General features: G+C 44.2%; 1 protein-coding gene across 1 annotated transcript; it reads right to left on the minus strand.

The window, feature by feature from the left end:
* Positions 1-5,880: 5,880 nt before the first annotated feature.
* On the minus strand, positions 5,881-16,251 carry CD3E (CD3 epsilon subunit of T-cell receptor complex). The gene is made up of 9 exons (XM_082660554.1): positions 16,218-16,251; positions 15,997-16,105; positions 13,459-13,479; positions 11,927-11,941; positions 9,184-9,213; positions 8,548-8,754; positions 7,549-7,716; positions 6,971-7,017; positions 5,881-6,146 (listed from the first exon to the last, which is right to left on the minus strand). Exons 2-9 carry the CDS (start codon positions 16,043-16,045, stop codon positions 6,090-6,092), a joined length of 594 nt encoding a protein of 197 aa, XP_082516680.1. The 5' UTR covers positions 16,046-16,105; positions 16,218-16,251; the 3' UTR covers positions 5,881-6,089.
* Positions 16,252-16,514: the final 263 nt, after the last annotated feature.

A 16,514-nucleotide genomic window follows, 5' to 3' on the forward strand; every position in this document is an offset into this window, starting at 1 on the left:
TTAAAACGTACTATCCTTCTCCACACACTTGGAAAGCTGGAGTCTGAGACTGGGTGGGGAATTAGGATATTTTCAATAGATGGCATCTTTAGCCATTGGGTTAGTGGTGGTTCTGAAACTTTGGGATTTATTTAAAAAATACACACTTGGGTCCCACTTGGGGACACTCTTGGGTCCCCAGGTGATTCTGAAGCAGCCTCAATTCAGAAAATCTCTGGTTTAGAGGAAGAATTGAGGCCACTTACTCTTTTGTGTCCTTTATGCCCATGCCTGTCAACCATGTGTGGGAACCCCTCTTTTTTTTCTCTGCGTAAGAGTAATTCAATAAACTTCAGAACAGTTTAATGAGAGATGGGCTTTTTTTTTTTTTAAAGATTTTTTTGATGTGAACCATTTTTAAAGTCTTTATTGAATTTGTTATAATATTGCTTCTGTTTCATGTTTTGGTTTTTTGGCTGCGAGGCATGTGGGGTCTTAGCTCCCCAACCAGGGATCGAACCCACACCCCCTGCATTGGAAGGCAAAGTTTTAACCACTGGACCACCAGAAAAGTCCCCAAGAGTGGGAGTTTCTTAGACCAGGGTTCCCAAAGGAGAAAATTATTAGCAACCACATAGCCAGAGGTCTGGATGATTCTGCCCACTATCTCCTCAAGATACACACAGACCCTAACTTTGTTAGGACAGAATGAACTTCCAATTTACACAGGCTTCATTCATGGTTATGTTTCATTCCTACCCTTTATACCCTACTGCTGCAGTCCTCCTAGCCCTAGATCCAATTTTCACACTGGATCCCTCCACCTTGGGCAACTCTTCCACGGCTTGCATTGCAGCAATACTTGTGTCCTTCCCGTGCCCTGCACACTTCCTTTGACCCTGTGCTCCTCATATACCCTTATGTCCCCCTCTACAGCTCACCAGTTCTCAAAATTCACTGCACATTGGAATCTCCTGGGGAGCTTTCAAAGTACTGATGCCTGGGTGACACCCCTAGAGATGCTGATTATACTGGGTTGGAACATCAGGACTTTTCAAACTGCCTAAGCTGATTCTAATGTGAAGCCAAGGATGAGAAACACTGACCTTCACCTGAGCCCTTCTGGAAACTTGGGTCCCTTCAGCTCTCTTTTTTTTTGTGCTTTTAAAACACAGCTTTACTGAAGTAAACTGACATGAATAAACTGCATATATTTAACGTGTAAAATTTGATAAGTTTTGGCATATGTATACACTTGTGAAACATCACCAAGATTGATAAGTATGAACTTACCCAATACCTTGGACAGTTTCCTTGTGCCTCTTTGCATGCAACCTCTTCCTTATCCTCTCATCCTCTAGGCAACCACTGATCGGCTTTCTGTCATTATAGATTAGTTTCCATTTATCTAGAGTTTTAAATAAGTGAAATAATACAATATGTACCCTTTTCTGGTCTGGCTCCTTACACTCAGCATAATTATTTTGAGATTCATCCATCCCTTTGCATCTATGAATAGTTCATTCCTTTCTAATGTTCAGTAGTACTCCATTGTATGGATATACCACAAGTTGTTTATCCATTCACCCCTTGATTGTCTTTTGAGTGTTTCCTGGTCTTGACTATTACAAATTAAGTTGCTATGAACATTCATACATAAATCATTATACAAGTCATACACTCATATACAAGGACATACACTCTTATCTCTATTGGATAAATACTCAGGAGTGGAATGGCTGGGATACAACTTTTAAAGAAAGTAGTCTGGCTATTCTAGGTTCTTTGCAGTCCCGTATGAATTGCCTTCTCAGTTACTACAAAATGCCTGCTGAGATTTTGATCAGAATTGCATTGAATTCATAGATCAGTTTGGAGAGAACTGACATCCTAATGATATTGAGTCTTCTAGTCCATGAATATGTCTTTTGTCAAATTTATCCCTAGGTGCTTTACTATATGATGATATTGTTTATGTTATTTAAAATTTTTTGATTTCCAGTAGTTCCTTGAAATTGTATAGGAATACAATTACTTTTTGTATATTGATCTTCTATCCTGAAAACTTCCTAAACCCATTTATTAATTCTAGTAGCTTTTTTTTTTGTAGATCCCATTGGATACTCCATATATTTGATCATGTTGTTTGTGAATAAAGACAGTTTTTTATTTCCAGCTTTTCCATTTCCAATCTGGATCTGTTTTACTTCCGTTTCTTGGCTCATTGTACTACTAGAACCTCCAGTACAATGTGGAGTAGAAGTGGAGAGAGGACAGCCTTGCCTTATTTGTGTTTTTGTTTGTTTGTTTTTAAGTTCTGGGTCCATTCTAAATATTTATTTATTTGGCTGTGCCGGCTCTTAGTTGCAGCACGTGGGATCTTTAGTTGCGGCATGTGAACTCTTAGTTGTGGTATGTGGGATCTAGTTCCTTGACCAGGGATTGAACCCAGGTCCCCTGCATTGGGAGCGTGGAGTCTTAACCACTGGACCACCAGGGAAGTCCTGCCTTATTAGTGATCTTAGGGGGAAAGCATTGTTTTTCATCCTTAAATATGATGTAGGCTGTACGTTTTTCTTAGATGCCCTCTAACAGGTTGAGGTCATTCCCTTCTCTGTCCAGTTTGCTGAGAATTTTAAACAAAAATAGTTGTTGAGGATTGTCAAGTGCTTCTTCTGTATCCATTGAGATGATTATATGGTTTTACTTTTTTTGTCTGTTAATATGGTAAATTACGTTGATGGCATGATCTGTTAACCCAATCCTGCATTCCTGAAAAAAACTGTACTTGGTCATTATGTATTTTTTGTGTGTGTGTATATTATTAGATTAAATTCGCTAAAATTTTGTGAAGCTTATTTTTTTTTTTTTGGCTGTGTTGGGTCTTCGTTGCTGTGCACGGGCTTTCTCTAGTTGCGGCGAGCGGGGGCCACTGTTCGTTGCGGTGCGCGGGCTTCTCATTGTGGTGGCTTCTCTTGTTGCGGAGCATGGGTTCTAGGCACACGGGCCCAGTAGTTGTGGCTCGCGGGTTCTGGAGCGCAGGCTCAGTAGTTATGGTGCACGGGCTTAGTTGCTCCGCGGCATGTGGGATCTTCCACGACCAGGGCTCGAACCCGTGTCCCCTGCATTGGCAGGTGGATTCTTAACCACTGCGCCACCAGGGGAGCCCGTGAGGCATTTTTGCATCTATTCATATGGGATATTGGTCTGCAGCTTTCTTTTCTTGTAATGTCTTTGTCTGGTTTTTTGGTATCAGGGTATGTTAGTCAGGGTTCTTCAGAGCAACAGAGTTGCAGTTGATGTTCCATGTTGAGCCCAAAGGAAGGTCTAGAGACAGTAAGAGCGCCCTCTTCCTCAGACGACCTCAGTCTGCTTTTTCTTAAGACCTTCACTGATTCGATGAAGCTCTCCCACATTATAGAAGGTAATCTGCTTTACTCAAAGTCGACGATATAAATGTTAATCTCAGCTAAAGAGTACCTTCACAACACAATGAGATGCATTTGACCAAATATCTGGGTACTGTGGCTCAGCCAGTCTGACACATAATATTAAGCATTGCGCGTGATAAGTTTGGTCTTCATAGAATGAGTAGTATTCTCTCTTCAATTTTCTGAAGGGGTTTGTATAGAGTTGGTATTATTTCTTCCTTAAATGTTTGATAGATTTCACCAAGGAAGCCATCTTGGTTAGAGTTTTCTTTGTGGAAAGGTTTTCAACTCTGAATTCAGTTTATTTAATAGCTGAAGGGCTATTTTGGTTACCTAGTTCATCTTCAGTGAGTGGAGTGCCTTCTCCTTTGACTTCAAATTCTCTCCATCCTTCCCTTCAGGGCCCAGATCAAGTCTCTCTTCCTCCATGGAGCTTTTGCCCACCACCTCAGCTCTCCCAGTTCCTCCTGGGAACACTGACAACACCATCTATAGCACTTCTATGCTTACTCACATTGGTTCTGTCGCTGTTTAACTTTTTGCATACTTGACCACTCATATAATTGTAAGCTCCTTGAAGACAGGAACTGTTTGTATCCTTTTGGTACTTAGCACAGTGCTGGTCTGTCACACGAGTGATTAGAAAAGCACTCATGGAAGGAATACCTAAGCAATTCAATACAGAGTTTTTAAGTCAGGAAAATGGAGAGCATTTCTAATGATCATAGTCAGCACTGGGTAGCTGTTCAGAGCATTGGAGTTGGACAGCCTTGGCGGCTAATTCCAGCTCTGTCCCTGACTAACTGTGCACCTTGAGTGAATGACTTCACCTCTTTGAGCCCCCTATTCTCATCTGTAAAATAAGGACATCTACCTTGTCGGTCGGTCATCATAGATGAAATGAGATAACGCTTGTATAGTGCTAAACACAATTTCTAGAGCAGAGTAAATGCTTCCTAAGTGTTAGCTATTATTGCTTTCGTTACGCTGAGCCATACCTCCCTTGCCTGGGCAGCATCACGTATACCTGGGACAGAACTGCCACCCCGGGCCAGCCTGCTGATCAGCAGCTAGTGGTGGTCAACGTCACAGAGATTCCTTTCGAGCCTGAGTGCTGAGTGCTTACAGGGAGAGAAGCAGCTTCAGCAGGGGCCAACAGATAGAAACTGTAGCCACAAGACCAAGGCTGAGTGTGTCCAGTGTGTGGAGGCTGCTAACCACAAAGGGCTTTTGTGAGTCGTGGTCACACTCTTAAATATTCCTGGGGTCAGCAGAGAGGTTTCTGAGTGCAGAGAGGGAGCAAGGAGAGCCCACTGGTTTGAGCTGGGCTGAGAGGTCCTCAGTGCTCTGGCGTCTTCTCTCTGCAAGCTGAGTGTGTGCCCTGGGAGAGTGGAAAGAAACCCTCCCACAACACCAGTTTCTGCTGCGCTGCACCCATGTCCCTCGCTCAGAGTGTAGCCCACATCCTGGCCGCTAAACCACAGCCCGCCTCGGGCTGCAGGCTGCTGCCTCTCACAGTGGAGGGAGAGGGGCCTGCCCGGCAGCACCTCCTCTCCTCCCCTCCCCTCCCCTCCCCTCCCCAGCTCCGCGGAGGCGCTTCCTTTTCGAGGCAGCGAGGAAATATGTGTCCGCTGCCTCCCCTTCACCTCCTCTCTTCTGCCTGCTGCCTTCAGCTACCTTTTAAGGCCTCTGTTTCTGTCTCACCCATTTTCTGAGCTGACCACTCCATCAGGGACCCATCAGGCACTCTCTGCCATCCTTGATGTTTTTCTCCAAAAGACGTTAGGCAAACGATCATTTCTTTCTTTCTCTCTCTCTCCTTTCTTTCTTTTCCTTCCTTCCTCCTTCCCTCCCTCCCTCCGTCCCTTTCACTCTCTCTCTCTCTCTTTTGATTTATTCCCTGATGCCCTTTCCAAAGAGAGCTTCAGATAATGTCTGTTTCAGCTGTGAAAACAGGTAGTACTGGCATTTGGGGTCATAGCTAGGAATATAGTCAGAGGAAGGGAGGACCTGTGTTGTCTTAGGAAACGAGGCAGCCTCTGAGGGCCTCCCAGAAAAGAGGGACAGCAACTCTTTCAGCCAAATACACTTTATTTCTTTTCTCTCTCAGCTGAAAAGGCGCCTAGCACATTCATGGAGCTGCAAATGACCGTCTAGGGGCCTGCTGTGGAGACAGAGAGGGAAGGGGCACAGGACTAGCTCTGGGCCAGGGTCTGTGAACAGGGCGGGACCTCTGCCAGCATTTACCCAGTCCATTCCCACAGAGGGTCGCCAAAGAGAGAGCTAGAAACAGGGAAATGTAGATGGAATAGTTAGGGATGGGGCAACTTCTATGCAGGAGGAGGAGGGAGCCACAGGGAGAAGTAACAGCCATCAGGGCAGGAAGGAATGGGGGTGTGTGAAGAACAGAAATAAATATCCTGATAAGAGGGCAGGCTGGGTGCGAGGGGTGAGTAGTGATGATATTTCAAAGGATAATGAGGCAGCAATATCCTTGGATGGGGGCCAGCAGAGAAGGCAGGAAGGAGGCCGCTGGAGACAAGGCTGAGGGTGTGAGCTCCCCACAAGGCAGAGGAACAGTTCTCCTGTGCGGTCCAAGGTTTGCCCAGGGAACAGGGAGTAGCAGGCCTGGAGAGGAGCCAGACCTGGGTCAGTGGGAGACAGTGTCTTCAGGAGCTGTCAGATGCCTCTCTGATTTAGGCCAGCATACAGGTCCCGCTGGCCTTTCCGGATGGGCTAGGGGTGGAATAGAGAGGGGGTGGTCAGCAGGGTGGGAGGAGGTCACTCCTGAGAAAGAAGGGCCTCTGAAGAACCTTAGACCAGGGGTCAGGAGGCAGGCTCAACTGGTAAGAGATTTGATCTGCTCACCTCCTGTGAGCCTCAGTTTTCCCATCTCAAAAATGGGAAACTAAAGACTCAACTCTCGGACCTTTTCTCAGAATTAAATGAAGTCACTCGTGCGAAAGTGAACAGCACGCTCTTGACTGGTGCTCAATAAATATTTGTTGAGTTTGTCCAGGTGTGATATTCAAAATATCTAACAATTGGTAGTGCACATACACCGAGCAATCAGAACAATCCTGGTGGTTCTCTGCTATGCTAGGCAATAACTCTTCAGTTGCCCAATCTAGAGGTGGTCCAGTGGGGGAGGGGCTGTGATGTCTGGCAGTGTGTGTGCTGGGGATGGAGGATGGAGGAAGCTTGGGGCTATTCACCAGTGAAATATTTTCATGTTCCAACAACAGGTAGGTGCATGCCGGTGGAACATCAGTCATGAGTTTATCATGTTAGAGTCTGGGTGCACGGTATTCCCCATGGCTGTCGCTCAGCTAATGAATAAGCCAGAGAAATAGGGGCAGCACCTCACCCCTACCACCCGTGGTTGTGGAAGCCCTGCAGCCTTTGAGATGGCCCCGTCCTACCATGATGGATGCAGAGGCGGGCACATGGTGGGTTATCCTGGAGCCCTGAGGGAGGGGATTTCAAGTGTCTGATGGGCCAGTCCCACCTGTCCCCTTCTCTCCTAGAAAGACCCCTCACCCCACTTTATCCCTTGTTACCTCATAGTCTGGGTTGGGTACAGGTGGTGGCCTCTCCCTGTTTTGTCCTGCAGAGGAGGGAAGGGAAAAGGATTCATTGCCATGAGGAAACACCAATCTTGTGAGAACGAGACCCAGATCAAGGAGGGCGAACTCTCGTCTACTTCTTTTTTCTATTTCAGCTGCCCTTTCTCTTTGCTTTCTTTCATCCCATCTCTAATGACCCCACACTGTCCTTATCATTTGTGACCTCAGCTAAAGGTCCTTCCACTGTTTCCTTTCCCACAGGTTGGAGTCGGGAGGGCAAGGAAAAGGCAGGAACTAATGTCCCAAAGTCTCCACAAAGATTGAGGGGTGGAGTCTGATTACTCCAGAACACTGACAGGCACTTGAAGAAGCCCATCCTGGTAGTAAACGTTTTTGCATTTTTCAAGGGTGGAGAGGACAGGAGTGATCTGAAATGGGACACTCTGTGTCAAGATCTTGGCCACACTGTGAATGTTCTAGAGAAGCTGTCTCGACCTAGCCCTAGACTTGCCAGCCCATCCTGGCCTGGCCTGGGCATCCCCCCTTGGCGGGAATCTCCTCCATGGTCTTACCCCTGGGCCTGCCACCAGCACCCGCTCCTCTCGTCACAGGCGCGGTCCTGGCCTTTCTGCTCTTGCTGCAGTGATACACCAGCAGCAGCAAGCCCAAAGTGACACAGATGTCCACTACGATGATTGTGGCCACCATCCTCAGATCCGCCTCCATGCAGTTCTCACACACTGTGGGGTGGGGAGTGTGGAGAGAAGAAGAGAAATCACCCAGAAGGGAAGACACAGGACACTGGAGATGAGGAAGGCAAAAATGAAGGTCGTTCTGCCTTTAATACTCACATGCCTGCCATGGTCAGACACCCCCTGCCCCCTTTCAACATGTTTATAACAACAAGCAAACTGTGGTGTTCATGGGTAGAGGCTCTGCAGTCAGACAGTCCTGGGTTCAAGTCCCAGCCATACTACTCACTAGCTGTGAAAGCTGTGGAATGTGTGTTCAACCCACAAAACCTCTGTTTCCTCATCTATAAAATGGGAGTAAGACAGCACTCAACCCATATGGTGGTTAAGAGGATTGTGTGAAAAGCCCTGACAAGTATTTGGTATAGTGCTTAAAACTTAATAAGCTCTCAATGATTGTTAGCTATCATTATTGCTTATTAATATGCCTTAGTTTATGACACTTTAGTAGAGTGGCTTTGAGTCCTTTCTGTAAATCCTGGAGAATTCCTCTCTGGATAAAGCATCAGATAAACTAATATTGGTGTCCCGTAATTCTGGACACGATATAATGCAAAGGACCCAATCTTGTCTCTTGGGACATTGTAGTTTTAGATCTAGAGCTGACTGAGGTTACCCAGACAGCCCCATATTGGTGTTTAATCTATATTTCAGAAAACACTGATGCTGTGCGGCCCCAGACAGTCCAGGACTGAGTGTCGCAGAAGCACAAAGATGCCAGGGGACTGTGAGTTGGGTTAGGGGAAATGTTGAGAATGCCCTTTTGAAATGGTCCTCCCTAAAGAGTCTAATAGTGCTTGCTCTGAAGATCTATATTACCTCTTGCTTTCAGGTAGAGCTTATGCTTCTTGTCCTTTGAGCAGGTATAATAACCGCTGTTCTCTATTTCTGAAAAATCCTTCAGTAACAGTGGCTTGTCAAAATGGGGCACTGGTTTATCATCTTTTCTCCAAGTTATTTCCTCAGGTACAGTATCCTCAGGGCATGTCAGCTCTACACTCTTTCCAGAGATGGAGACTTTATATGCTGGGGAATTGGAGAAAAGAGAAGGGAAATTAAAGGGAGAACCCAGTAAGATTTAAGGCAAATTAGTAGCAGAAGAACCAACCAAGTGCAGAAAGTCCTCTGACATCCTAGATCTTAGATTTTCTTGTCAAAAGGGAACTCTGCTGGCTAGGGGGTATGAAAGAGGAGATATGTAGGAGAAGGGGCCCTAGAGAAGGTTTTGAAGGTGACTTCAGAGTTTAGGCATGGACATGGGGACTTGGAAGGGGAGGAGGGAAGTAAAGAAAATCTATAGCAGTCCTTATTTGCAATGTTTCTAAAATGGGAGTTAGAAATATGAGGTTGGGAGGACCTCAGTTCTTGGGGTTAATCTCTCTCAATCAATTCCTTCTTCCCAACCACTGACTTGCATCATCAGATAGGGCAGATATAAAAGACTGATAAACTTACTTTTAATTGTTTGTGTTGGTGTAACTTCATCTGAAAATGAAAAAAGGAAGGAACGGTAAGAAAATAACCTTGGTTTAAGTTTAAATTGTAGGTGAAAAATTTCAAGTGGAACTAGATACTATCCTCAAGAATTCCCAAAGAGGGCCTGTTCTTTAGGGAGCTCCAAGTCTTGAAGGTGAGGTATGTCCTTGTCCTATGAGATATGCTCATAGACACAACTCAGATACATCAAACTGAGAATATACCAGCATGTGCTTCTAGATTTAGATCCACTAGAGCTCAGTCTTAAAATCCTGAAGCTGAAAAATTCCAGTCGTCTTCAAGCTTATTCTCTTGCATTAGCAAGAACCATATTCCAGATAGATATGAAAGGGTCTTCTCAGAGATAAAGACCTTTATATGTTTGAATCACTGATTCTTGGGCTTCCGTGTTTTTCATTATTCAGAAGTTCTTACTTATAACTAACAGAAACCCTCATAGTAGAGATCAAATATCTTTCTTCTTATTCCATGCCACTTTTCTGTTATTGCCCTTAAGTTATGTGAAGCACTATGCACATTTTAAGGAAATAGTTCTTCTAATAAAATGTGACTTTATTTTAAATTATATCTGAGTGCAATCAACTCTCAATTATTTTTGTTAGAACTATTGGTGTGGACAACTGAAATCCACTAGTATAATTTGGGGATCCAGCCAAATTCCCCACAGTAGGCAATTTTGCCCTGGGAAGTGGGCTGGGGAGCACCCTCATTTCCTGGAAAACTTGTGGCTGGGACACTGGGTGGCACTAGGCTATGCTTGAGCCTGTATATGACAGCTGGAAGGGTGGAGAGTGGTGCTCAGAGACAGCCCTCTCTCTGTTGGGGCTGTTTTGCTACAGTGTGCTGTTGGGGACAGAGCACTGGGCTGAGTCAGTAGCGCTGTGTTTGAATCCAAGATCTGCTTTAGGCTGTGTGACCAAGGGAAAATCATTTAACTTCTCAGAGCTTCAGTTTCTTCATCTGGGAAATGGAGATAAAACATCCACTTCAGAGGGTATTCGTGAGAATTAAATGGATTATGAACGTGAAAATGGATGGGGTGCATAGCAGATGCTCAAGAAAAGTGTTAGTTACTTTCTTCCTTTCCTTTTGGGGGTCCTGCTAATGGAAAGCAGAACAGAGTTCTGCCCCAGTTGCTCAGTCAGCCCTCCAGCTGAGATCATACGGAATGTAAACAAGTCATTCTACAGGTGTATCTATCTGTTAATAATTGCGAGTTGAGTATAATGGCAATAGTCTATAATATTTTGATTTGGGAATCATTTTTCAGCACTGATATTTCTTAGAAATATTAAACTAGAAATCATAAATAAAATAATTTAGAAGTAAATAGAAGTTTCACTCTGATTGGTGTGTTTGTTTGGAAAAGCAATGTAAAGGAAATTGCTCACAACTCCTTTTGGCACAAATGCAGTAGCAGAGCTCAGACCAACACATTCTCATACAAGGGCCTAGATGTCTACGCTCACAAAAATTTTGTACACATTCATAACGATTAAAAAAATGAGCTTCAGCACCAGCTAAATATGCGTTTATATTTCTCTCTCTGATTGGACTATATATTCATTTTCTAAGCCTTGGTTTTCTTACCTGTAGAATAGGGATGTTAGGAGAGTTATATGAGGAAATTCAGGTAAAATATTAAGGGCAATACATAGAACACACATGCTCAATAAACTTTAATGCATATTAATTAGTCTGCATACTTCCCATATAATGATAGCTAAAATCCACCCCCTGCTTTCTATACGTCAGATAATGTTCTAAGTAAATGACTCATTCAGTCCTCATAACAACCTTATCAGCTAGGTATCATTATTATTTCCATTTTGCGGGTAATGATGCTATGGCACAGAGAAGTTAACTAAATTATTCAAAGACACTCAGCAAATAAGAAGTTGAGCCAGGATTCAGATATGACTGTCTAGATTCAGAGTTAGACTCTTAACCATACGCTACATGGCCTTCTCCTCTGCCTGAGATATTCTTCCTTAAAATATAAGCTCACCCTTTAAAATTCAGCTCAAGAATCACCTCCTCTGGGGAGCTTTCCCCAACCATCCTCTGTAGAGTTGACCACTCTTCTCTTTATATTTTATTCTGTATCTACCCATAACATGCAAAAGACTATATTATCAATTATTTGTCTTTCAAATAAGACCATCAGCTTTTTTTGGATTTTTTTTACGACATACCACCTGTCTTGAGGGATCTTAGCTCCCCAACCAGGGATTGAAACTGGGCCCTCTGCAGTGAAAGCGTGCAGTCCTAACCACTGGACTGCCAGGGAATTCCCAAGATCATCAGCTTCTCGAGGGGAAGGAACTAGTGATGCATTCACGTGTATGATCATTTATTCATTCAAAAAATATTCATTGAGCACCTACTATGTGCTAGGCACTGGGCCAGGTAAATAAGACGCCATCTCTGCTTTCAATGAATTCATGATTTACACAAAAACTTGTGGTGGCTCCAACACCCACATGTGTATTCTTTCCTGAATGGTTGCTCAGGGATACGCACCACGCTCAGCTATAATCAGACCTGACAGTTAGCAACAAACATAGGCACATATCATTGAAAGATAATTGTATTTTCCCTCTAATAGTTCTGGTTCTTAGTATTTATTACTATGATTGTCTTCTATGACCATTCTGTTCCACATTTGAAAGGAAGTCGTACAGAGTGAAAATCCTCTTACCAGTTTCTTCAAAATCTGAAAAGGAAATGATAAGAAACTATTAGCAATACTCCTATCAGCTACTAAGATCAGACCCTGCTGCCGTGGGTTAGGACTCTTCCCTCAACCTTTAGAAACAATGGATACGTTTGGTAGTGTATATATGTCCATGCCACTCTCTCACTTTGTCACAACTTACCCTTCCCCCTCCCCCATATCCTCAAGACCTTTCTCTAGTAGGTCTGTGTCTTTATTCCCATCTTACCCCTAGGTTCTTCATGACCTTTTTTTTTTTTTCTTAGATTCCATATATATGTGTTAGCTAGTGGGAAGCAGCAGCATAGCACAGGGAGATCAGCTAGGTTGTTTGTGACCACCTAGAGGGGTGGGATAGGGAGGGTGGGAGGGAGGGAGACGCAAGAGGGAGGAGATATGGGAACATATGTATATGTATAACTGATTCACCTTGTTATAAAGCAGAAACTAACACACCATTGTAAAGCAATTATACTCCAATAAAGATGTTAAAAAAAAAAAAGATGGATATTCAAATTCCCCATGGCTGTATACGAAAAGCTGTTTAGGATCCTACATTAAACAACTGGTAACTAATTATAAAAAAGGGTTCTAAGTAATCATTTTGAATATAATATATATATTTGGTATATAAATATAAAAAATATATTTATGAAATCAGTACATTGTACGCCTTAAACTCACCCCATGTTATATGTCAACTATGTTCCAATAAAGCTGGGGAAAGAAGAAGATCTGTATTGGACATAAATTAAATGATAAACAAAATCAACCCTAAATGGCCAGTAACATGTGGAAGAGGTGAGTTATTCTGAAATATATCAGTGCTTTTGACATATCCCATCTGTCAATAATGTAACATTAACACATTCTCCATGATATATTAAAAAGAATATCCAAAGGACACTACAAATTAGGCAGTGTAATGCAATGGAATGGAGACTGGCCCAGTGGCTGCCTTTAAACACAAAATTGGTTCACTCAATTTGGAGGAGCTGACTGAATAGAAAGCCTTCCAATATTGGGACATTCTTGACTCTCTGCAATGACTGAGAAAGTAAGTCCAGGGCAGGCACACTCATATGCATGTGCACACATGAACACATATGCACATACATTCAAAGTATTTGGACATGTAATTCTGAAAGTGCACTCAAATGCTGCCCCAGAGGCTTTTTCAGTGCATCTCCATGCAGGCATTCAAGCCACAAACCCTCTACAAAAATCTCCCATCAAATATGAAATGCAAACAAATGAAAACTGTTTGCACTTTTTTAGTTATCTCACTTTTTTTCTTTTGAATAGTTAAGACTCATTATTTCCTATGATCTCTGTTTCATTCCTCTTCTTGGCTAGAACTCTCTCTAGACTCATGAAGAAAAGGCAAAGGAGAAGACGATAGAAACCTCTTTTATTGGTATCTGTGGGAGCTCTGTGGGAGGTCTAGTGAAAACTCCACTCATAAATACAAAACACACTGGGCTGATTTCATAACAAGGAAAGAAAGCATATCTCACCTTCTTCTGCCCAAGCACCAACTAGAAAATAAATAAGAAAAAAAGAGTTAGTAAATGTTGTGAGTGCCTGAGATTCCAAGCAGAAAAAGTTCTATGGCCTAGTCTGACCATTTCTGAAGATCAAAGGTCCTTTCCACCCACTGCTGGATCACAGTTATTCCTATACCCCAGATAAGTGACAAAGACTGCTGCGTACTGACCACGAGTTCCTGGTCAATTCGGGATGAAACAGAAGAAGAAAGCAGCTAGTGTTAAACATGAACACACAACACTTGGGAAACAGAAGTTAGAAAATGTTGAGGGTACATCTGGGGAGATTGGAGAAACAGCAAAAGAAGTTTGCAGCCCAGCCACAATTTTGAAAAGAAATCTCTGACTGTGGAAGAAAAACAAGCTCTGGGTTAGGTACAAAGACTGAGATTCTCGTTCCATCTCTGACTCCTGCTTGTCTGATGGTTCGGTTTTTCAATTTGTTTCCTACTTGAGAAAGAGATGGAAATATCTGAAACCAATTATTCATCAACTAGAGCCTGTGCATTGAAGAGTCCCATCATATTTCCACTGGACCCTCCAGGGTCCCCACATTTAGCAGTAATTTGGATTCTTTATAAAAATCAGTTTCCCTGACATTGCCTTAAAGTTTTTGTTTTTTTAAAAAAATTAATTAATTTTATTTTTGGCTGCATTGGGTCTTCGTTGCTGTGCGTGGGAGTGCTCTAGTTGTGGTGAGCGGGGGCTACCCTCCATTGCGGTGGGTGGGCTTCTCATTGCAGTGCCTTCTCTTGTTGCGGAGCACGGGCTCTAGGTAAGCGGGCTTCAGTAGTTGTGGCACGCAGGCTCAGTAGTTGTGGCTCGCGGGCTCTAGAGTACAGGCTCAGTAGTTGTGGCACACGGCCTTAGTTGCTCCTCTGAATGTGGGATCCTCCCAGACCAGGGATCGAACCCATATCCCCTGCATTGGCAGGCGGATTCTTTTCTTTTATTTTTTTTGTGTGTTATGCGGGCCTCTCACTGTTGTGGCCTCTCCCGTTGCGGAGCACAGGCTCCGGACGCGCAGGCTCAGCGGCCATGGCTCACGGGCCCAGCCGCTCCACAGCATGTGGGATCTTCCCGGACCGGGGCACGAACCCGTGTCCCCTGCATCGGCAGGCGGACTCTCAACCACTGTGCCACCAGGGAAGCCCTGCAGGCGGATTCTTAACCACTGCACCACCAGGGCAGTCCTGCCTTAAAGTTTTATGTGTACCTCTTTTATCAACAGCCTCTATATTGTGTGAGACACCCCTCCCAACTGCCTCCTGCCCGCACCTGCCTAACAAGGGCAGACTGAGCACATTCTCATGATGCCGAATCTCTAGAGGTGCTTGGGTCTTTGGTATCCTCTCTCTCTCTCTCTCTCTCTCTCTCTGCCTCTGCAGAGCATAGTTTATACTATAGGCCTCTAAGCCAATTCCTTGAAGGAGTCACACTCTGCCCCTTGACACTCCAAATGTGTTTTCTGGACCAGTAGCAGACGAATAAGCCAGAGAGCTTATTAGAAAGGCAGCATCGCAGTCCCACTCCAGACCCACTGAAGCAGAAGTTGCAATTTAACAAGATCCCCCCGTGATTTGTGTGCACATTCAAGCTTGAGAAACCCAAGATGAAGCAGGAAGTAGAGAAGCCATGGCTGTAGCTCTGATGGGAGCCCCAGCTGTGATAGCATTTTCTAGGTCTCTGAAATAAAACCCTTGTGAGCTGTCTGGCCTCATGTCGTGCTGTCATTAAGAGCACAGGCCCGTAGGCAGTCCTGAATTCCCAGGTCAACTGCAGCACTTACTAACTGTGTGGTTCTAAACAAGTTATTGAGCTTCTTTGAGTATTAGTTTCTTCATCTGTAAAATAGGGGATCCATATAACGTTTACCTTCCAAGGTGGAGGTAAGGATTAAATTAGTAAACATGTGTAAAGACTTTTTTAACACGATATCTGACACTCAATAAACGGCAACCTTTAAAAGAATCTTCTTTGTCTGTTTTGAGATATGGAAATGCTCTTGGTTATTTATCAATTTATATTCCACCTTGCTTCAAAAAGGACTAAAGTAATTGAAAGCTCTTGGTCAACTGAAGAAGACTGAAAATTATGAGGTGTTTCATTGTCTCAGATACTAAGCTTGCTGTATACCCTGTGCAGAGTTTGGGTTCAACTATCTAGTCTCCTCACAACAAAGAGTGAAGGTTAACTCTTCTAATCTCTTCTGTGTTAGTTCTTAAGGGCTCAGTTGTTCATTGACAGAATGAGCTTGTTCTCAGAGGCACAAAGACCGCCTTGCTTTCAGTAGATATGATCATCCCAACTGCTTTCCTTTGGCTGTTCTCTGAAAGGTCTCCTGGGCACACACTAGCCTCCAGCCCTGGTTCCCTATGCTAACATTGCACAAACACTTTATATTTTCTAGTAAATGAGGTTCCTTGGTACCACTGGGCAGCACCAGGTTAGGATGTGAGCCTTCCATGGTCTGGAGAAACACTCCCCTTTTCATTCCATCCTACTCACCTGATAAGAGGCAGAGTCCCAGAACTCTCCAGAGATTCCCCGACTGCATCCTTCCCTCACCAGACACTCACTCTACCTAAGATGGCGGAGGCCGGTTGGCTTATAACTTCTGAAAAAGAAGCCAGAGGACTTTTTCAAAACCCCTGATGGAGATGAGGACCCTGGGGCCATTGCTCCCAATGCTGGGATGAAGAAGGGGGCTTTGTGAGCGGGAGACTCACCATTTTCCGAAGCAGGCACCTAAGGCTGGGAGGGGAGGCGGGTTTCTGAACCCCACACAGGAAGTGTGGAGGCGCCTCTGGGCCTGCAGGGTTCTACGTCACTGGGAAACGTTCGAGGCAGAGGCAGCCACCTGGGTTGGCTGGGGAGAGTTGGGCCCCACGTCCTCCCATTGGACGAGCGAGACCTGAAATTGCTGTGAAAAATGCCTGCAGTTTAGTTGTCTGGGCCTTGCACAATGCAACCCCCATGTCGGGGGCTCCCTTCTCAGAAACCCCTGCCCGCCAAACAGGCTGTGA

This window comes from Grampus griseus (assembly GCF_964374135.1).
Source record: "Grampus griseus genome assembly, chromosome: 8".
NCBI classification, from domain to species: domain Eukaryota; kingdom Metazoa; phylum Chordata; class Mammalia; order Artiodactyla; family Delphinidae; genus Grampus; species Grampus griseus.

Bases quoted from the DNA above. Each gene is read 5' to 3' on its own strand.
- CD3E (XM_082660554.1), bottom strand. From the start codon at position 16,045: ATGCAGTCGGGGAATCTCTGGAGAGTTCTGGGACTCTGCCTCTTATCA. The intron at 7,018-7,548 runs GTAAGACCATGG...CCTCCTCTGCAG, and splicing joins TGCTGGTGGCAGGCCCAGGG to GACAAAACAGGGAGAGGCCA. The intron at 6,147-6,970 runs GTAACAAGGGAT...TTCCACCCCTAG, and splicing joins TACCCAACCCAGACTATGAG to CCCATCCGGAAAGGCCAGCG.